We start from the raw sequence: 22,781 nt of genomic DNA, 5'->3' as shown, positions 1-22,781 counted from the left end.
TTAAGAGTTTCTTTCAAGCAGCTTTGGTCCTGCTAGAACTCGGACTAGCGGGAAGATCAATAAATTCTAGGCTAGTGGACTGGGGGCCAATTTTCTTTCCAATATTTTCATTCAGTATAAATTCACTGAAAAAAATCATTTCAATACGTATAAAGTGTCTTCCTTCTAGATGAGAGTTGAAAACTCTGGGTAAGACAGGGGAGCCACGAGAAAAAAGTATGGCTCAAAGGGGGCCACGGGAAAAAAAAAGGTTAAGAAACACTGCTATAGATCATGTTACAAAATAAAATACTGCATATAAAAATGCTTAATTCATGATCTAATGAAATGAAACAATAGCTTTTACAAAAAAAGACGATGCGAGATTGGAATTTGTGTTTATGTTAACGTAAGGTGACTTGATAAGGAGTTATTAATATAGCCCTTATTCTAGTTTAGCTTACTATATGCTTAACTATATGATAACGCACTCATGACGTCATGAACACGAGAACAAGCTCGTCGAAGGTGAAAAGACCGAGACAGTGTAGATGCCAAAGTCATCGGTATCGCTTTGTGTATATATATATACATAATAGGATATGTAATATCATATTCTTGTGCAGATGCAGCTCTGGTCTTGGACCAAACAACCAGTAGGGGTCTGGAAGCTGCTCAGACCTCGGTTTGTAGATTCGCTCTCGGAGCGACCTCACTCGCAGCAACGTGCGCAATTCAAGGTGAAGTTGGTATCTCCACCTTTGAAGTAAGGAAAGCAAGATCAAAACTATCATGCGTCGCCCAACTTTGGTCACTGGATGATCGTAGAGTGGTGAAAAAACTCTTCATCTACTCCTTCTATTGCCTCCAAAGTACATCCTGGTAGCGTAGGACCAACTTCCTCGGTAAAAAGTATCTTGACACGCTAGTGCTACAAAACATCCAGCGACCAGGTCGAGCAATTAAAACATCGATTCGCAAGAAGGCCCACAAATTGTGGAGGCAAGAAGTACTAAAGAAATCATCATTGAACTACTATTGCAGGAAATTAGCCTATTCCTGGGAGAGCGCGTATGATGGATCTCTTCCATCAACACTCTTCTTTAAAGCTCGAACTCGCTCACTGGAGACGAACCACCGTCTTGCTAAGTTCACTGTGAACATGGTCGCTACATGCCCTCTCTGCAGGATGAACGAGGAAACCATAGAACACATCCTATTACACTGTCCTGAATTGTCACGCTGCCAAATGTACCTACAAGAGCCTCCAGATGTAGATGACGTGTTGCTTTTAGACTCGGTCTAAACATAAGAAGACCATCTGACAAGGAAAAAATCGTGAATGACACGAAAGCACTGCTAATGCAGTGGCATAGCAAAAGAAATTAACTACGATGAGAAGAGACACCGGTGTTGCGGTGCTAGCCGTTACAAAGGCATCCTTATCCTTATCCGTTGTTTGTTTACAAATTTCCCAACACGTGGTGACGGCGTGGATTCGGACGCTCCCGTGAATCAAAATGCCGAAGAGAAGCAAATTGGATCGCAAAGAAAAGTAAAAATACTTGTCATTATTCATCTACACTTTGTGTATCAATTTATGTTTCTTTTATCTCTTTGTCGGGTTAATTATGTGAAAATATTTGAGAGGAGTTGAAAGAGATAGACCAGAGGTCTTCAACCTTTTTATAGTCGTGAGCACTGCCTGTACCAATCATCAAAAGAAGAGCACCATTACGGCAAGTTTGACATACGAACGAATGCCTTGAGTGCAGTTTGTAGAAGGTGTTTAATCGGAACATTGAAGAAGTGCTCGCGAGCACAAAATCAGACACGAGCGTTAAGCACCCTAGGTGCTTCTGGGAGCACCATTGTGCTCGCGAGCAACGGGTTAAAGATGCCTGAGATAGACGGATAAGGGTAACAACGTAAAAAAGCATCCGGGTTTTCCTAGGAGCAGGTTTACTATGCTGTGTGTAGCGATTGATCAAAAAAACCTGAACATCAGGTTTTTAACCAGTCAGTGTTTTCACACTCACTTGCACTCCTGAAATTCTACTCCTAAAGCCGGGTTTTCCTAGGAGTAGGTTTTTTGCTCCGCGTGAACCGAATTAAATCATTTCCGGCCGGCAGAAACGTGTTAGGTAATCGCGCTACGCGTTTGTGTTTTCCTAGCTTGGCGCATCAGATCAGGGCGGCTATATTATGGTATATGGCCCTGGCATCAGCTATTCTGTCGTCTGCATTCTCCGATTTGAAGGAAAGGGAAAGAAAACACAAGAATGAAGAGAACATCGGCAAAACGCACAACGCATTTGACTCCTCCAGAAGCAGTCTGACATAAAGCGCTGTCGTGAGACATATTGCGCTCTGTAAGAAAACAGTCATGCTGCTTTTCTTATTGGTGATAGGACACGTTTCACGCAACACAGGAAACCTACTCCTTTGAAAACCCGGTTTTTCCCTTAATATTTATATAACAATGTCGCCTAGTTTCACTCACTATTCTTATATAGACTAGTTTATTATATTATTGGCAAGTCTTTCCCGGATTTTCCGAATTTTAAGTCCCAACTCCTGAAAATCTTCCGAATTTTCACTGTGATTGTAAATAGTCCCTACTTTAAGGGGGGGGGATTAATCCCAAAGAATTTACCCAGAATAAATGACAGTTTCTTTTATTTTTATTCCCCGAAATGACATCATAAGCATAATATAGCAACCATAGGCGTACCCAAGATTTTCTCAGATGGGGTCAACTTTTTTTCCTCTTCCAAAGGCAACTTGCAAGGGGTGCTGGCTAAAATTCCATAAGCAGGGTTGCGCCAAATTCGCCATTTATTTATTTGCCAACTGATCATGTTGATTCTTTCAAGTTTTTTTTTTTTTGGTACAGTAATGTTTTTCAAAAGCCAACATTCCGTTTTGGCACAATTTTCATTTCTTATTGCTACCAGTGTCCTAAGTCTTGTTATCATCATAATTTTTTTATTGATAAGCATTGTTTAGTCAGACATCGGTTTTTGACCGCATTTAGCATGATCTGTTGCAGAAACGATAATAATTTCTTTGCTGGAAATGTGTCTCTAGCATGGTTTTCAACAGCGATAGCACCAAGAAATTTGGTTGGCGTTGGGCTGCCATAATAGGGATACAAAATTGTAGTTGAAATGGGTCGGTGAATTCCGTGATCAATACTCTCTTCATTGGTCCAGAATTCTTCTGCACCATGTTCTAGCTTGCCAAATTCATATTTTGTCAGCCGTCTCGATTTACCCAACGTTGAAGATGTTAGGCAAGCAAAAACCATACCAATTTAGCATACCAATGACATCTAAACATAAATCATTATACGTTTAAAACAGTATTGAAATTTGTACTCAATAGAAAATCAAAAAGCACAGTCATACACGCAACTGATATTCCTTAATTTAATAAATTTAAATATTCTGGCATAATATATTTATAAAATATGAGCTGCGATACCATAAACTCTTTCCTGAGAGAGAACCGCCTTCAATGAACAGAAGTGTTCATTACAAGGTATGAAGAATTTACGTATGTTGTAGCATAATCAAAAAGCATGCAAGGGGAAGAATTTGAGCAGTAAAGTTAATATGATTACTTTTTTAAAGAAACCTATCTTGTTTCCCAAACTGTGACCATTATTCCCTTACACAGGGTCAGGGTTGTTTGGTTTAAACCATGTGGTTTTTTTTAAAAAATCAAATAAAAGTTGCCTAAATATCATTTTTTTTCCTTGAAAAATATTATATTGGTTCATTATTAGCCAAAATGTTTCATTTTTACCACATTTTATATCCTTGGGGTACATTCTGACGGTATATCTTTAAATGACATAAGATTTTATAAGTGGTTTTTTTCAAAAAGTCTCATAAAAGTGGCCAGAATATATATATATACATTTTTCATATGAAGTATCTTAGTTATTTAAAGTTATATATAAAAGCCAAAATTTCTCATTCTTACTACATTGTCTAACCTTTGGCTACATTCTGATGCTCAATCTTTAGCAAATTCATGAATAAGGATTGCATCACAATCTAAATGTAGTGGTGTATTATCTCACAGGGTTTCTTTTTTTCTTCACAAAGAAGCAGCTGCAGTAGTGACACCATCATGCTAGGGGCAGGTGGTCCTATAATCCAATAAAGGCACCAGCTGTCCTTAAAGGACAAAGACTAGTGTACTAGTTATTACATTACCTCACATACATTTTCATTTTCTTTCCCATAAGCAGTAGCACATCTCGTACTGTATATCTCCCAGTCTTAATATTCTCTCTCTCTCAATAGCTGTTTTTTTTTTATACTTTCTCACACACACACTGTTAAGCCCAGTTAATCAAGGTTCTACTGTATAGTAGTAACAGATTTTTGAAAAATAATCAGCTATATACAGGGTGATTATAATTAAAGTTTTGATTCCAAAACTATACAATAAGTACTAATCAGAATGACTTGAAAATTTGCGTGGATACTCCTGAAGCAATGGAAGTTTCTTTCGCAAAAGAAAAAAGTGCAAAATATGCAATAGATGATGCTGTACTTGGCCAGCAGTATAATCTGTTTTGTGCAACCACATCATTTCGGCACTTCCACAACATCAGTGTGTGGATAGAACTTCTATCAAGATGCACATTGCAATACCAGCAAAGCAGCTGCTGAAGACCCATTTTGACAGAATGCACCTTAACCCTTGCAACTTCTGGCTGTGGGGGTACCTCAAAATGTTATAAACAGTGGTCAGATTGCAAACTTTGGTGAATTGCAATCACCAGCACATTCCCTATATGTTAGAAGTTCCTCAGGAATATTAACTATTAACGGGGGGGGGGGCACGTTAAGTTTAATAAAGCTGAATTGCAAGCACATCCCCATTATGACCATGGCATACTCCGATTCTGTTGTCGAACAAGAATTTTTGTGCTTTCAACCTCATAGCCAGAACACGCGGTGGACAACATATTTAACATTTCTTACGAAAGTTGTAGTTATTTGTTCAATTACTTCGTTTTTTGTGATGTTTCCATGAATTATGAAATCTTGAAATGCTATAATTAAGGTATCATCTACCAACACTGGCTATCGTTTCCATTCTGCGAACAAATTTCCCACATGTTGGATGATGTCATTAATTTTACATTTTTAAGTATTTTTTCCCCTTTATCAAATAAAATTGAATTTTTTCAGAAACATTCATGTCAATTTTCAAGTCATTCTGACAGTCGTTCTTTTTTTACAGTGTTTTGAAATCAGAACCTTAGTTATAATCACCCTGTATATCGTAAATCATTGCTAATTAATCTGCATTATTTATGCTTCATTAAATACATTATATTCACCTAATTTTTATTAGTTTTTGCAAAATAGCTTCCTAATTAAGTATACTGAAAGTAACTGGAGAAAAATCTTTATATATTATATGATTAATAATAACATTAAAAGAATTTTCAAATACACAGTACTCCATTGAGTTAAGCAAAAAATAATTAAATTGCAAAAGTCGGTTTTTGTTAAAATGTAATAAATATTTATTGATTAATTAGCATGGGAATAATGTTAATTACATTAATAAACATTTTATTTTAGTTAATTATTGGAAGTTTGAATGATTTTTCAGAAACTTCATTGCTTTAAATGTTAATACTATTTAAAACAAAAAACCGGTTTAAACCAAAAAAACCTGGTTTAAACCAAAAAAGCCGGGTTTTTTACCAACCCTGCACAGGGTGATTCAGAAAAGGTGGAGAAATCTTTAGGAGGAGATAGTACATACTAATATAAACAATTGTCATCAAAGAATGCATGGTCTAACATGAAACAGCCACTCCGCAAATATTAAAATGGCATTCCTGTTGAAATTTATCGGAAGAAAAAGAACACCTTGTGTGCAAATGTAACTTGGGTAAGAAGAAGAAACCATATGTTAATCTGCGTCACAGTGAATAAAAGACGCAGACGCCAGCCTTGTGAAGTTATTCCAACATGCAACCGTTCTAACAGTTGTAATGCATGGGATAATGGCGCACTTTAATAATACTGAAAAGGCAGACATGCATTTCATTCACGCATTCTTTAAGGACAATTATTTGTATTGGTGTGTACTATCACCTTAAAGTTTTTTCCATCTTTTCTGAATCACCCTGTACAGTGTATTTCCTACTTCCTCAAAGCCTGTAGTACATTCCTTTCATAGTACAAAAATGTGTCTATACAAGTTGATACCCTCTTTAACACAATTTCACCTTCTCCATAGTGAAAAAAGTTCTTGGAAAAGACTATACATATTAAGAAGACACCAACGAATAAAGCAAATACACAATTGTGTATTTGCCTTATTCGTTAGTGTCTTCTCAATATTCTTGGGCAAAGTGGATCAACTCTTCTATAAGACTATACATATTTTTCCGTAAAATCTCTTTATAATCTTATGAGAAAAAAATTAATTAATTGTACCGATCTCACTCTTCACCTAAAAAACAAATAATTTTATCTCATTTGTTTAAATATCAATGTGTAAATAACTAAAATATGATATGAATCAGTGTTGGCAGGTGGGAAAAACTGCCCCGGCAAAAATAGTTTTTGCCACATTTTTGCCAGTGGCAAAAATTCATAGAATTAAGAAATTGGTTTTATCTGTTTTGTCTGTTAGTTTACTATTAGTAGTTTAAATATTTGGATTGTCTCCTACTTATTTTTTATTATCATTTTTAGCTTCTCAATAATCACCAAGTATGAAGCATTTTACACCGGAGGAAATGTGCAGGTAAATAGAAAAAACAGGATTTGTATCAAAATCGTTGTTGCTTTTACTCTTTGTTGGTTTTGACATCCTCCTTACACACTGAAGTCTGATGACTGATAGAAGTTTCTACATCCAGACGATACAACACATATATTTCTATGGTGCTTCTCACGCAAGGATATCTGCGATTTGGCATGTTAGTCGAACTCCACATCAGTACTGCAACTCTGAATCATTTCTAGGTGCCATTTTAACAATCACAAACTCAACAAAAAATAGATATCAGTTCTACCACAGTGGTGAGAACTAGTTCGATCCCACCCTGATAACCATATATTTCTATATTTCTATTGTGATAGTATATTTTCCTGCATATAATCCAATGATTAGGCCTATGCCCCTTGAAAAATGATCTGAATTTCATAATGTGGATTATATACTACTGTGTATTATCTATCATGTGTACTTTGGTGAAAAAGGTTGCAGGTATTAGCTGCTGCGCATCAGTGTCTTTTGTTCAGAGTTGGTTGTTTGAAATTGAACATTATTGTTTCAGTTCACGAAAAATGGTCATTCCATGTTGTGCAGTTGTGATGAAGTTGTCAAAATAGTCAACGTGGAAGATGGAAAGATTACGAGTAATATTGGATCAAAGGTAATTTATTTTAATCTTTTACTGGCCAAATTGAGATTTGAATTGGTTTTCTAAATTCTTTTCTACTATTTCTTCTTCTGATCCTTTAGTATAGAAATATCAATCACAAAATTCATGGAAAAAATTTTCTTGTATGTTTTCTGGACTCTTGCCCTTGTCCATAGAAACAACATTAAAATAAAAAATTATTTTTCCCTAAAAATAAGCTATTTAAAAAAAATAATAAATTTATGGCATTATATAGTGCTGAAATGAATGAAATTTTTTGTTTTGTAAATTAAGTTTGGAATCTCATGCATTCAGGAAAACAAAAATCAAGTGCTTCCATGTAAGAAAATGTTTTTTCTAATTAATAAAACGATTAAACTTACTTCTGAAGTGCAGTCTGTTGTGACCACAGCTCACAGTCAGGAAAATAATTGTCGTTATAGCAGATTTTTTTGTTACAAGCGAATGTTTTTTATGACAATCACTCGTTATATCAAAATTCTCTTTATAACAGACTTTTACTATATTATACATACTCGTGTGTAAGCTGACTCGTGTATGTGTACACAGGGTGAACTTCACCTAATCAGCCAAACGAAAGGGGATGATAGATGAGCCCACTTGGAGCATAAAACACCATAGGAATCCTGTCTTATCTCTAACCGTTTTTGAGTTATGGTGGAAAGAAGGAAAATGCATCAAATTGAAAAAGCTGAATTTGTGAACCTCTCAAGAGACCTACGTGCAAACCAGAGGTGGGACAAATATTTGGCGGCTATTCGGTATTTAGCCTATTTGGCCCTTTTGTTAAATATTCAGTTCGGCAGAGTATCTGTGTAAATCTTAGCGCAACAAACATTTTTTTAAAAATTATATTAATTAAAATTTTTCACATAAATTAACTATTTACTGATTATACTTGATTGTATGGCGCATACCTATCATTTTCTGTGCAAGAGGTTATGTCAGGGTGAATTTCTAGGATAAGTAAAACAGGAAGCTGAAAATAGAATCCTAACACAGTAATGTGGAAGTGAGCATGAATTACACAAATTCACTAACTGAAGAATGCACCTATACAAGAAACGTATTGAGCTACTGAAAGGGGCAAAGGACATCTAGAGAGGAAAAATAAGTCGTAAATTTTATGACGCATTAATACTTGAGAGTAAATAATGATTGGCATTTTCTTAATTATAGATGTAAAATTTTGTAACAAGTGTTGAAAAAAAATTGATTTTGTAAGTACGGTGAACCTCTGCTAACTAAATTTTCCGGCTAACAAAGATTTTTTTGTGATTTTTCTGCTTTCGCTAATGAATACAGATTCAGCTAACAAACATTTTCAATGATATGAATGCACGCACTAATATAAAGTATCCATCGTGTGAGCTGAATTTTTGCACCAATCATCAGAATGAATGTCACTTGAGACCAATTATCTCAAGCTGAACAGTCTGGGAGATTATCTTCTCCATCAACGTATATAAGAGACAGAAATTAGCTGAGCAAATCGCAAATGGATGGGGACACATGAACTCGATTGGGTCGTGTCAACATGAGCTTTATTAGACTAAAGCTGGTGTTGGTTATGAAAAATGAAAAGATCTTCCTGTATATTCTCATTTATACAATTTTCAAGCTATTCATTTTAGCCTTCAATCAGTTTTTGTCTTTTTTATAACATTCCTCTGTGTTTTAAAAAAAACTAAATTTTTGGCAGAAGCTAGAAAGAATCAAACAATTTTCCATAGAAACCTACGGAAAATCACATTTCTGCTGACAAATGTGATTCTAGAACAAATCATCTTCATTAGCCGAGGTATCACTATAATATTAAAATAGAATATATCATCATTAAATTTGATCATCAGTATCACTGTAGCAAAAATCTTTTGGTTACCAGTTTTTTAATACCTAAATAATAAATTAATATTAAAATGCACTATCAATCATTTGAAATTACAAATTATTTTATTTTCAATTAAAAACAACAATTTTATTTATAATTTTGATGAATTTTAAGGAAATTGATACTTGGCCGCCAAATATTCGGTATTCAGCTGTTTGGCAAATCACTATTCATCCTATCCCTAATGCAAACTAAGCATGTACTTGGAAAGAGCAGAAAAATCCTATAAAGTGACAGTAATTCCATCAGAATATCTGGATTTAATGCTGAGCCTTTAAGCGATGAAAGATTGGCCAAAGTTCAAAATGAAATTGTCCCCAAAATCTGTTACAAATAATTCCATAAATCACCCTTCTAACTGTAGCAGGTCAAAGCAACCAAGAACTTGCCCACTCCACAAGCTCGAAAAAGTCTGCAATAAACCATATCAAAGTTCTTGTTCAGGAGAAATTAAGCTTTTTGTTTCATAAATCACTGAAATCAGTATTCATCAAAGTGGACATTTAATAGATTTCAGCAACTATTTTTTGATTTCTCACTTCGCCAATACCTCGGCACTTGTTGCTTGCCATTAAATCCAGATATCCTAATTGAAATGGTGGCACCTTATAGGATTTTTCCTTGTAAAATCAATTTGTCACCAAAATCTGTAACCACCAATTCTGAATAATTGTCAGATTCAAAAACTCCAATATAGGAATGAATCTTTCCAAAAAAGAAAAAAAAAATGGCATGCATACAAGATGTATTGAAAAACTGGCTGATTATGTAAAGATAGTGATTTTTGGGAAAATTTCATCTCTGCCGCTACAGAGGTGCGAACCCGGGTTCCCTCGAATGCTCTACCAACTAAGCTATAGTGATAGATAGAATGTTTCTTTTAGCATGCATATATATATGCAGAACGGTACTGTGCGACGAATGGTGGCAGCAATCAGCTAATGGCTTGTAAATGACATCAGGCCCCTCAGATGGTGGCATATATATAGAGGAAGATGTACCCTATGCTTGTTTATACAAGATATATTGAAAAACTGGGTAATTATGTAGAGATACTGACTTTTGGTCCCTGTAGCGACAGATGAAAATTTTTCAACAAATCCAGAGGACATGGGTGTGATTTCCCACAAGGGCAGTTTAATTTTATTTCTTTCCGAAATTTATCTTCCATACGTATCATCCAGCTGTTGAAAACCTTCGTATGGATAGTGGAGAGAGGCATCATTCTTGAATACCAGAATGGTAGCATTATCCGAGATGTAATAAGCAGTGTCTACTATATAATCATTACTGAACCATACATGCACCTAGTAAATAATTCTCTAGGGAATTTCTAACAAATTGGTGTATGCAGGAATGTAATGTGAGTAAATATGTATCACCATGAGATCACGCTGTGTTAAAAATTGATAGCTTTGGTTGAAAAAATAACAACGGTATATATATTTTCAGGAGGAAGATGTTGAACTTTCATCATTTCTTCTTGCCGATGATGACATCACGCTAATAACTGCTGGAAAAAATGGAATTTTGAAGCATTGGAATTTCAAAGATGGGAACTTGATGAGGACGTGGAAAGTAGGTGTTCTATGTATAATCTCAAGTAACTTTGTGGCAATCTCTTTCACTAGTGTTTCGCGAAGAACTTTCAATAGAAAGCTAGAGTAGTTTTTCAATTTTATAGTAAAGTAACATTTTACTACTACTACTGAATCACACATGCACATTGCCCATATTCCCCTGTGGAAGTAATGTTGTACTGGTTGATTATCCAGATGACCGTTCATATGCTTTTTCAAATTGGTGAAGTGTAGAGACTTTTTCATGGTAATCCTGGCATTCCTATTCTAGCTTGTAATTTTAATGACAACCTTTTTCAGCTGTCAAATACGCTCACATAAGGCTTGACAGGATTTTTTTCCCATCAATAGTTGGCCTAGTAACTGACCGTTACCAATAATACTTTCTTGCTCAAAGCAATTTTTTTGGATTGTTCTACAGCGAGCCCTCAGCTAAAATAACATGTAAGGGGCCATTCAAGTATTACGTCATCATCGATGGGGGGGGGGGCCGATTTTTTCTGACTTTTGATGACAAGGGGGTAGGGGGGTGTTTGGATAATGCTTACGTCATCAACTACCTTTTATGAAAATATGAAATATTTTTAATGGCATCATACTTAATGCCACCAAAAACGAGAAAAACCTTTCGATAGTTTGTGGGCAATTGAAGTAACATCCCCCTATTGATAAGTGCCTTACAGAGCCACTTTAGTGATCTCAATGTTTCGCGGATCCAAGTTATCTGGAAATGTGTCCGGGCTGCTTAAGTGCTCTGGAAATGTGCCCGGGCCACTTAAGTGCTTTGGAAATGTGTTCGGGTCGCTTAAGTGCTCTGGAACTGTGCCGCAGATCACTTAAATAATCTGAGAATGTGCCGCGGGTAATTTGAATGATGTAGAACCGCACTGGGGGACAGTTAAGTGCTCTAAAACTATGTCACATGTCACTCAAGAGATCTTTAAATGTGTCACGGATCGCTTAAGTGTTCTGGAATTGTACCGTGGGACACTTAAGCGATCTGTAAATGTGCCGCTTGGGTCATTTTTACAAAATTAGGTTTGAAGAGGGCAGGCTGTATCAAATAACCCCCAGGGACATATTTGGGTCAAGGAACTTTATGTGATTTATCATTATATGGCTAAAAGGGTGGGTCGTAATGAATTTATTAAAGATAAATTTTGAGTTCATAGCCTTCAAATAACACTGAAATTAACAGAAATTGATTATAATTACATATAAAGGTATTTTCTTCCGAAATTTCAATTTAAAAAAATGATTTTTTATGCATTAAAAAAATAAATTTGCGATCGTGAGAAGGGGGTACGAGAGAGCCTTTCTATGCACACCCCCCACCCCCTTGTGTACGTCTCTGATCCCACCAACATGTGTTAGGTTTCAGAGGGACAGAGCTGATGACAAAATTTTGCTGACAAGGGGGGGGGGGAGTCAAAAATGGCTAAAAATTTTCTTACATAATACTTGAACAGCCCCTAATAACTGTTTTCTGTACTGTTTGGTAAATAGTGCTTTTTACACATTTTTCTTAAAATTCTTCCCAAGATTGCTCTGCAGCAGCAGCAGCTCTTGTTGTTCTATGAGTTCAGTTACAGTTTTTGGCATGGTCTGCTTTGTGGGCTTTCTTGCCATTTACAAATACAAAAACAAAGGGCATAACAGCAAAATGCCTAACGAGGTGGCTAAAGCGAGAGGGATACTGCAAGTCGTATAGGTAAAAATGTAATTCACCAAAACCATAATAAGACGAATGTGACATGAATATATTTATATGACTGTAATTAATTTGTCCCGCTCATGCCAGAAGCATGAATGTGTAATGTCCTTGAAAAAAAAAAGAATATGGGAAATAACTCTTGAATTTTTAGTCTAACCCATCTTACTCAATGGAAGTTATTTTCCTAAGTTGTTTTGCAAAATATATTTCAATGGTGGGGGATTTATTTTTGCCTATCAGGCAAAACTTAGATAGCAAAATAAGATATCCAACCAGCTTATTAAAAAAAAGTGGAAATTTTCACATTCATGCTTGTAGCATGTGAGGGGGGACAAATTATGATAGTCATAATATAAATCATAAGCCATGAAAATAATCTTAATTCTTGATTTCAAAAATTAAAATAAGCCTTGTTGAAAATGTGAAAAGAAATGGAACATTTTAAGAAAACTACAAAAACATTCAGTAAAGTATGGGTGATATAGTTACCTTATACATACAGGTTTCTGGCCCAAGAGTGGCAGAAATACTGTATATCTGGCCTGCATACTGAAAAGGGTGTGTACTCTTGCTGTAATGCGTATAAGGGTTTTTTCATTATGTTCTCATACAGACTCAATGTCTACTCTGGTGGAAAAAAATTAAAAATTTTCTTAGTATGTACAAAAAAAAAGTTTTCATTTATACACATGGGTGAAAAGTTGTCTGAAGAAATCAATATTTGTCCTAACAGATTAATATTAGTTTATTTGTTTGAGATTTTTCTTTTTCTTTGGGCAGAATATCATTGAATTAACTTTTCCATATTTTCATTACAGTCTCTACATGTTGGTCGTGTTGCTGTTATGGCATATGATTCAACTATCACTTTGCTCGCTACTGGTGGAAGTGATTCTACCGTGAAAGTTTGGGATATACTCAAGAAGTATTGCACTCACAATCTGAAAGGAGCACAAGGCGTTTTTAGGTGAAGTGAAATTTGCCATCATTTAATTTTTTTCACAAAGGTTTTTTTTTCCTTTAATATCATACTTGTAAAAGCATAAAGGACTAAAAGAAAAATATACGTGCAGTCAAACATAATAAATGGTATTAGTGTAAGGGGTTGAATCAGTTAAGTAGATCATTTTTTTTAGTTCCTTCAGGATCCCAATGGAAAATCAATAAGGGATTCTGTTTTAGTAGATACAACCACAAAATTTACCCCTTCTTATCCATCCAAAACCTTCAACACAGTAAATGGCACCCCCAAGTGGGTATTAAATTGTTCAATTGGTTTTCTTGTTTGCACAAAACATACAGAAATTCACACGCACAAGGTTTGTTTAATGTATTAAAAAGTATTCGACCATAATTTTTCGTATGTAAACCAGTGAAGCTAGAAAAATGGTGTGGTGCAAGTATTCAGGTGATTCCAATGTGCATGCGTAAGTTTTCGCCTACCTGCAGAAGTTGCCAGTATGGTTGATGAGTGAGGGATTGTAAATGAGTGCTGTCAGATTTTTGCTTGACTGAAATCTGCCCTGATATCCTTTCAGGGACATTTTCAGCTTGGTGAAGAGCCATGTAACACAAACCATGTTGAGAGAATAGAGCTTGACGAAGCACAGACATGTTGTGTTCGGCCAATAAATGCTGAACCACAAATGTGAAGAATAGGCGGTTGCATTATTGTGATGAAATTGCCAATTGCCCACAAGTCCTCAGGCAATTTGCATCTCACAGCATCATGAAGACTACTCAGAATCTCTTGGTAGTACTCTTTGGTGATGATTGTGCTGTGTGATGTATATGCATGATGAACCATGCCACTGGAGCCAATGTAGACGATCAGCATGACTGTGGTCTCTGCAGTTATGTGCCGCGATTAGCAGTTGTACTACTCCTTTATCAGTGTTATACCCATTGCTTTGTCCCTGAAGACCTGTTGAATCTTGCGGGTTGTTTTCATTCAGGAATCTCAAAGCTTTGCACATGAATGCAGCAGCATACTTCAAGTGTTTCTGCCATTTTGCCAAAAATGAAAATCTGATGGCACACTTACACATGTTCGCTCATCGGCAATCTGCCAGCAACCAAAACTGGTTGCTTTTGCAGGCAGGAAAGAAAAATTCAAGCATGCACATCAGGAGCGCCTACATAGGTGCACCAAACCATGCCTCCTTAGCTTCATTGGTTTACGCACAAAAAATTATTGTCGGATACTTGTTGAACAAACTTTGTTAGAAGCTTTACCTAAATTACTTTGTGATAAAGGACAGATTAAATAAATTTAATGAAGCAATTTTACTGTATTTTACATGATCAGATAAACGCAAGTACAAATTCAAGGGCCACAACAAGCAAAATGCCTAACGAGGTAGCTGGGAAGAAAAATAAATGAAATAATAATAGTAATGATAAATATGAGTGGGTAAACTGCTCATGTGAATATTTTTTCCACAGTCCCAATGATAGCTTGAAGTACTGAACTGTATTATACAAATCCACGCTATTTAGTGAAATTACTGATAATCAGATGATCTTGTAATGTTTCAATTAAATTAGAAAATTCAGGTACTCAGAGCTGTGAAATTGTTTTTAATATTCTAATTAATGAAATTGCACAAGAATATGCATAGCTACATAGATTTTTTTTCCCAATTAATGTTTTCAATGTTGTAGAATTCTTTCATAAGAAAAACTTACGACTATAGACTGACCATATTGGAGTTCTAAATACAGGTTATCTGCAATTGCCACCATAAAGTTGCCAAAGATGATCTGAGTTATCAATTATGGTTACAGTTGCCAATGACTGGAAATGGCTCTACTGCAAATTGCATTGGATTGAAATATACTTCAGAAAAAAAAAAATGTTTAAAGTGACAAATATGCAAGATATGAATATTTCTACCTATTGTATTTCCACCGCATTAGTCGAAATGTTGTAAAACTTAAGGGACATCTGCTTCTTGAATGTTGGGGGTCTGATCCATTCACTGCATGCCGGAAAAAGCAAGGTTTAATAAGAATCACCACATGTATTCAGCCAATACCACAGATTTTTAGCATAAAGATATTTAAGAAATTTCCAGGACACATGACTCTCTCTCGAATTTTATAGCATGGCTGAAAATACAGGGATTCCCAGCATGCTAGTTTCCATTGCTCTTCTCTGGTATATTGGGAAGTGCAGGGGAATACTGTATTTATAATTACAATTATCATAATATAATTTATAAATTAAGATAATAATTTTACACCTTCATTTCAGTACATAATAACAATTTAAATAAGCTTGAGAAGCTTCCTTGATGTATTGGGCTGTGAAAAGCCATCTCATTCTCGCTAGGGTCCCACCTGGGGGCCATTTGCTGAAGTTAGCTGATTCAGGCAATTTACTTGTAGTTTACCCTGATTTTTTATTTTTGTTCCAGTGTACTCAAATTTCATAACCTGCATGGAAAATTGTGTATTTTTGGTGCTGCTGATGACTGTAAGATTCACGTATGGGATCTGGACTCGAGCAAACGAATCGCATTCCTAGACGGTCACTTCAGTGCAGTTACTGGACTGTTGTTTCTGAATGATAGAAATGAAATGATAAGGTACAGCATTCCCGAATGATATGATCTTTTCTCTCTATTTTTTCATTGCAAATATTTCATCAAGCTGATTATATATTTGAGGTTCTTTGGTTGGATATAAATTAAAGATGTCATTTATCTTATATTCCAGCTGCGGTAGAGATAAAGTGGTGATTCTGTGGGATTTGGAAAATTGCTCAAATCAATGCAAACCAAAGAAAGTAGTTCCAGTCTTTGAGGTATGGCATTTTATGTTTTCTCTACCACATTGAAGGCCTTGTAAAAATATTCAAAATGCACGATCATGATGAAAGTTGCACTAGACATTTTCCTAAACTGCCACAAAATATTTATGTTCAAATGATTAAAACAACCTCCCAGAAGCTGAAGCTTGTATCTACCAAAAATGTCCAGAACTTTCTAAACCAATATCAGCTGCTGAGTCTCCCAGATTTTCTGGAAGGCCTCAGAATTTCTATTAAATTCCTCCTAGACTCCCGAAATTTTGACTAAGTGAAAAAAAAAAAATCCCTACATTTTGGGGAAAAATTATTTTGAAAGAATTTGCCCCCAGAAAAAGTCAGTTGCTTGTTGAATTCCCCCCCCCCCCCAAATGATATCACATGTGTAAAATTACTTTTCACCATTGGGCCAAATAATGAAGTGTTTTATTTTGGTGAGGAAAAGACAAAATTTACCCAACAGCTAATGTTAGTTTGATCTCTTCACGGTGAAATCAGCATGATGACCTTGCATCCTATTCAGTCTTTCCCATTGGTTTTTTGCCGGCTTCATTTTGATTTGAGTGTAGCTATTTGATTTATGATTTGAGTGACATTTGAGCTGGTAAGAAACGTTTCCTCTAGCGCAGTAATAATGGCAGGTAGTTTTCCCTATTGTTGCGGTAAAGTACATGGACAGGCATACCTAACTCAGCTAATAGCTAATATATACTAACATTTGTATGAATAGCAGATAGCAGAGAATAGAATCCTGAAGTTACCATCTGATGGTAAAATGTCAGTATGTTTACGAGCTGTTAGCTGAGTTAGGTCTGACTATCCATCCCATTCCGCATATTTTATGCTCTATGGAAAGGTGTATGTCACTTTCACAGCATATTGGACTGTCACATTCAGTATACATGTGCTCTATTGAAAGATGTATGTCACTTTCATAGCATATTGGACTGTCACATTCGCCCAGATTGCAAAGGGGGGACTGTGGTTCAATTCTCTGCAGAGGCAGTTGTATTTTCTTTCCTGATTTCATCTTTGCATCAGCCAGTTGTGTGGACCAGTGGTTCCCAAAGTGGGGTTCCTGACCTCCAGGGGTAGCGAGAGATTCTCCAAAATGGAAGCGTTCGAATAAGAAATTTATTTTTATTTTTTACAATGTTAGTATAATGTTAGTATAAATATATCAAAACTAAAAAATGCTTCAAACACAGCTGAATAGTTACTTACATGTATCATGTTATGTTATTTTATCACATTCTACATGTACAGTAATTGATAGGACAAGTTAATATTTATACAGGGTATTCAGAAAGAATCAACCAATTTTAAAACATTTTTATATATTTTTTGAAAATAAAAAACACAGTATCTGAATGTATAGAGGAATGCCTACATTTTAGACCATGAACAATTAATAACGCTATTGTGTCATTTATAAAGCTTTGATGAAGTGAAGTTACTGAAGAAATTTTTGCACTGGGCCCTGCATTTGATAAGGGTGACCCTGAGTTTGGTTACCAAGTTATCCACTCTACACCCTTACAATACATAAGATACGTATTTAATACTAACTTGCCAACCATTTGGGTAGTTTGAAATCTCGTAAGAAAACAGTTCTGCCAACTAAATGTTGAAAAATAATTTGATTTCATTCATCATCGATTATGGAAATTGAAGCACATTCATTAACGAAAAATCAAGAATGGCCTTTAAAACGGGGTATATGGCCATTTTATATAGTGGGGGATGACCAATAAAATTCTTGTCAAAAGGGGGAGTCACGCTTCAAAAAGTTTGGGCACGCACTATTCTAGACCTTTGTATGAGTAGCAGAGAGTCACATCTTCATACAATTTCATGTTTTTGCAAAGGAAAAAAAATCCCCACTATTTCACTTTCATAATGAAAAATCCCTGCTTTTTTCTTTTTTTTAAAACCCCTTTTATATTTGTCTGTGTATGGTTTTTGTACAGAATTTGAATCCTCAGGAAAATCTTCTCATTCTCGAAATTTGGCTGCTATGCAACATTATTTGTATTGTGAAGTTATTTTATGGTTCGAGCCAAAGCTGCCATACTTGGAATTCTTGTCTTATTGTAACAGAATAAAAATGGGAAAGGACAAATTTAAAATGAAATTAAAATATTTGGAATTTATGTCTGTCAATAAAATTGATTGGGTTCACCTCATAGCTCTTTGATAACATACTTATTGATGTCTCCCCGATTTCCCATTCTTCCTTTATTTAGGCTGTGGAATCAGTATTCTTGGCGTCAAAAAGCTTACTTTCTACATTAACAGTTTCTGATGAAGATTTAGTAGTGGTAACAGCGGGCAATAAAGGTAAGATATTTGCTATATTTCCTGATTGTGTTTATGTCTTGTGTGTCTCATGTATATGTATTTAAATACATAAGTAATTGAAGTAGTTAGCAATGCAAATCACATATAATAATGCCCCGTAATACACATGATGATGTAGGGGGAAGTCTCATGTAACTTTGTAAATTATCAAGTAAATATGCACAGTTATTAATCCATTGTTGACAGGAAAACAGGAGAAAATGCCTTTGATTTCTCAAGCACAAAAGATGGTAAATGTAGTGGGAAGGGGGGAAGGAAATCACGGTTTACCTGTGTTATAATCTAACTGCATCGCAGCTGGATATAGTTGAATTTTTGGTTAATTCAAAATCCAAAGTCACTGGAAAAAAGTTCAAATCATCGAATTAATCTATCCCGGATCCGTGAACTGTCCACAAATTGCAACTTAATCATCAATATTCACATATGATAATAATGATCAGTTATTAAAATTTTATGATCAGTTGCAAAACTGTTTTCCAAATTTTTATAATTTGTAATTATAATAATTGATCTTAGCTGTGACATTATTCCATTACTCTGGAGTTAGCATCACTGCAGAATTTCTTCACCATGCTCAGTCTGATTAGCTGAAACAATTCATGATCATTCGTTACGAAACTGTTTTCCAAATCAAGGAAACAGATATTTTCTGGATATTATGCTGAAGTTAACTCAGAAAGGAAAGTCTGGTGTCTGCTGGGACTTGAAACCATGCCCTTTTGCAAACCGGGCAAGCATGCTACCATCTACACTACTTTAGACTCGACTCTGCCTTCCTTATTTCACACACTGAAGTAGAGGCGTTTAGTAGTCTCTCTTAACTTTAGCAAGTGGCAACCAGGTGTGATGGTAGAGAGAGATGGAAAACTTTCAAGGAAGGCAGAGTTGTCTCCAGTTGTGTAGATGGTAGTATGCTTGCCCGGTTTGCAGTCCAGGCAGACACCAGACTTTTCTTTCCAAGTTCACCTCAGCATAATATCCAGAAAATATCTGTTTCCTTGATACTTTGGGCTGAGAACAAAAAGTCATCCATCTCTCTATTTTTAAAATTTGTGACGGTCAAGGCCGACCGTATTCGTGAATATAGGTGGCGCGCCCGAGATTCGCTCTCGTGGCAGTCGTGTTCGATGTAACGTGCCGATGGTCCCCCGGCGTAAAAGTCTGTAGTCGCCGTTCCGTAAATCTGTTGTGATTAATATTGTTACTATTCATCGGCAGCGGTGATCGTATGGCGACGATCAAGGCCAATCGTGATGATGTCCACCTACGATCACATGCAAATGAGGTGACCTTGAAGCCGATTGACTTGATTAGATACGTGCGGTTGGAAGTTTTTGCTTTAAATACCGGCCGTACGTTGTAACAGGTCTGACTCCGTGTTCATCCTTTGTTTGTTCTTTTCAACTGAAGTCCTCTAGTAGGACGGTTCACCGTCTTGCTATCGTATCCATTGGCCTTAGGCTGGGAAAATAAGCTGATAATTAGTTAAAATGAAATAATTTACAGTATTTGAATTTGTTTCCCGGCAGGTCCGGAATCGAAAGCATTAATTAATCTTCACAGTCAAAATTCTTCATTGCTGATGATAGACGTAGCAGCTGGCCTTGTCAAGGCTACACATAGTAAGTGACACCAAAGTGGTCTGGCCCTCAACCGAGAGGCCCCTTGGAGCTGATCAAAGTGGTCCGTAAGGGCCGGACCACTTTGGTGTCACTTACTATGTGTAGCCTTGACAAGGCCAGCTGCTACGTCTATCATCAGCAATGAAGAATTTTGACTGTGAAGATTAATTAATGCTTTCGATTCCGGACCTGCCGGGAAACAAATTCAAATACTGTAAATTATTTCATTTTAACTAATTATCAGCTTATTTTCCCAGCCAATGGATACGGTAGCAAGATGGTGAACCGTCCTACTAGAGGGCTTCAGTTGAAAAGAACAAACAAAGGATGAACACGGAGTCAGACCTGTTACAACGTACGGCCGGTATTTAAAGCAAAAACTTCCAACCGCACGTATCTAATCAAGTCAATCGGCTTCAAGGTCACTTCATTTGCATGTGATCGTAGGTGGACATCATCACGATCGGCCTTGATCGTCGCCATACGATCACCGCTGCCGATGAATAGTAACAATATTAATGACAACAGATTTACAGAACAGCGACTACTGACTTTTACGCGGGGGACCATCGGCACATTACATCGAGAGTAGTTCGAATGAAGTTGTTGTAATGTCGCTCACGCGGTGTATATTTTGTTGTAAGCCGGATTTTTTTCCCCCCAGATGTAAATTTTCAGTCCCTTCTTGAAAATAAATATAGTAGTTTCAACCCTACGAGGCTACAAATTTTTGTTTGTCATTCTTGTTATCTAAGAAATATATTTCCATTAACGTATTACAATTTTTACTAACAAATCTACTTTCCATACTCTTAATGGCGATAAAATTATTCAGATTTTGAATGGTTAAACATTGATTCATTCTTCACCTTGGTCCATTCTTGATAGATTGAACAACGTAATCGATATCAAGTGGTACACATTCTTGATGCACTTCAGCTGGACAATAGGTGCTTTAAAAATTAGCATTGTTTGTAAACTATTTTAAAATGGGAAATTAAATTATCGAAGAAAGACTAGAGACAAACAGAATTTTCACTCACCTACACACACTTTTATTTGTTTTTGAAATTTTTTTGTTCTTAACAACTTGGTCTTTGGTTTTTAAAAACAAAGTCTGACACAGAATTTTTCCAAATTGAATTTGCTCATTCAAAAATCATGATTTTTTTCTTCCAACTTTGAGTTATCCAAAATATTTTTTAAAAAATTCAAATTAAAAAAAAATTTTAACCTTAAATTAGATAGAACTCCAGGGGAGTTCGTAAAAGTTTGAATAATCCAAAATTCAAATTAACCAGTTTTACTGTATAACAATTTTTTTTTAACAAGTCTTATCACTGGACGTTATATTATGATTCTGAAATATTGAGATTCTACCTTATATTGAAAAAACGTGCTGGAACTTACGATCAATTTCTTTCTCAGCAATTATCTATTAATATTTTCTTCTCATTTTGCCATATTTGCTGTGGATATTTTTACTGTGTAACATTTAAAAATCTCCATTATTTTTTTTATTAGGGGTTTTAAAAGTATGGAATGCATATTCGGGAAAGTGTTTGTTGGAGCAAAAGAATTCTTTAGTTGCACCTCCTGAAGATGCAGAATACGATGGGCAAGTGATCACCCATGCAGAATATGTTGATTCCATTGATGTCATATGTGTGGTATCTTTCGAACATAACATAGTTTTCTATGGGAGCACTGATTTTGAAGTCAAGAAACAGGTTAGATAATCGATGCATGTTTTTATTATTTCCAACCAAAAATGTAGATTTATATTGATGATTTTTTTATATGAAATATTATTAATTGTATTGATATGGATTAATTCGCACCTGCAGAAAAACCTTATTTAAAAACATGCATATATATGTCTCCATGTCAGGAGTATCAGTCAATTTTTTTAGTTGACTTTACTGCATTATTAGAGGATAGAATACCTTCAAAGAATAAATGTCTTTATTACAGTGAAACATGTCAAAGACAGACACTCTATGAGACAGAAACCTATCGTGAATATGAACATGGTGAAAATCAATAAATAAACATAGTGTCATTAATAATTAATTATTTGATATGCACTTTAATAAAACAGACGCCTGTTTAAAACAAAAAATATATTTCAATCTCTTGGCGTTTATTTTCATACAGGTTAAACCATATAACTAAAGCTATAAGTGTTAACCAACACAGCAAGTATTTACAACATATATGCCAGATACCAGCTTATTGACTTATTTATAAATTAACAATGAATTATAAATTATCTTTGGCCTCAGAGACAAGCAGTCCAATACAGTGAGGCCTTGCTACAATGATGCTCGATATAACGATAATCTCTCTACAACTATACTTTTGTTGGTTCGACAGAGTATTGTT

At 35.5% G+C, this 22,781-nt stretch overlaps 1 protein-coding gene across 1 annotated transcript in view; it reads left to right on the top strand.

Moving 5' to 3' along the window:
• The first annotated feature begins 1,429 nt into the window (after positions 1-1,429).
• The window catches only part of LOC149076865 (transducin beta-like protein 3), a 38,570-nt gene continuing 17,218 nt past the window's right edge, over positions 1,430-22,781 (top strand). The window contains exons 1-9 of the mRNA XM_089244588.1: positions 1,430-1,534; positions 6,720-6,771; positions 7,307-7,405; positions 10,758-10,883; positions 13,418-13,566; positions 16,019-16,189; positions 16,320-16,407; positions 18,657-18,750; positions 21,921-22,126. Coding sequence (XP_089100714.1) covers positions 1,500-1,534; positions 6,720-6,771; positions 7,307-7,405; positions 10,758-10,883; positions 13,418-13,566; positions 16,019-16,189; positions 16,320-16,407; positions 18,657-18,750; positions 21,921-22,126 — 1,020 coding nt within the window. The 5' untranslated portion in view covers positions 1,430-1,499. The remainder of the gene's footprint in view (positions 1,535-6,719; positions 6,772-7,306; positions 7,406-10,757; positions 10,884-13,417; positions 13,567-16,018; positions 16,190-16,319; positions 16,408-18,656; positions 18,751-21,920; positions 22,127-22,781) is intronic.

The sequence above is a fragment of the Pholcus phalangioides genome, unplaced genomic scaffold, assembly GCF_987345545.1.
Source record: "Pholcus phalangioides strain wild (caught in Gottingen) unplaced genomic scaffold, Ppha-v1.0 ptg000015l_1, whole genome shotgun sequence".
NCBI classification, from domain to species: domain Eukaryota; kingdom Metazoa; phylum Arthropoda; class Arachnida; order Araneae; family Pholcidae; genus Pholcus; species Pholcus phalangioides.
Note: the sequence above shows the minus strand (reverse complement) of the source record. Positions and strands in the feature narration are given on the sequence as shown.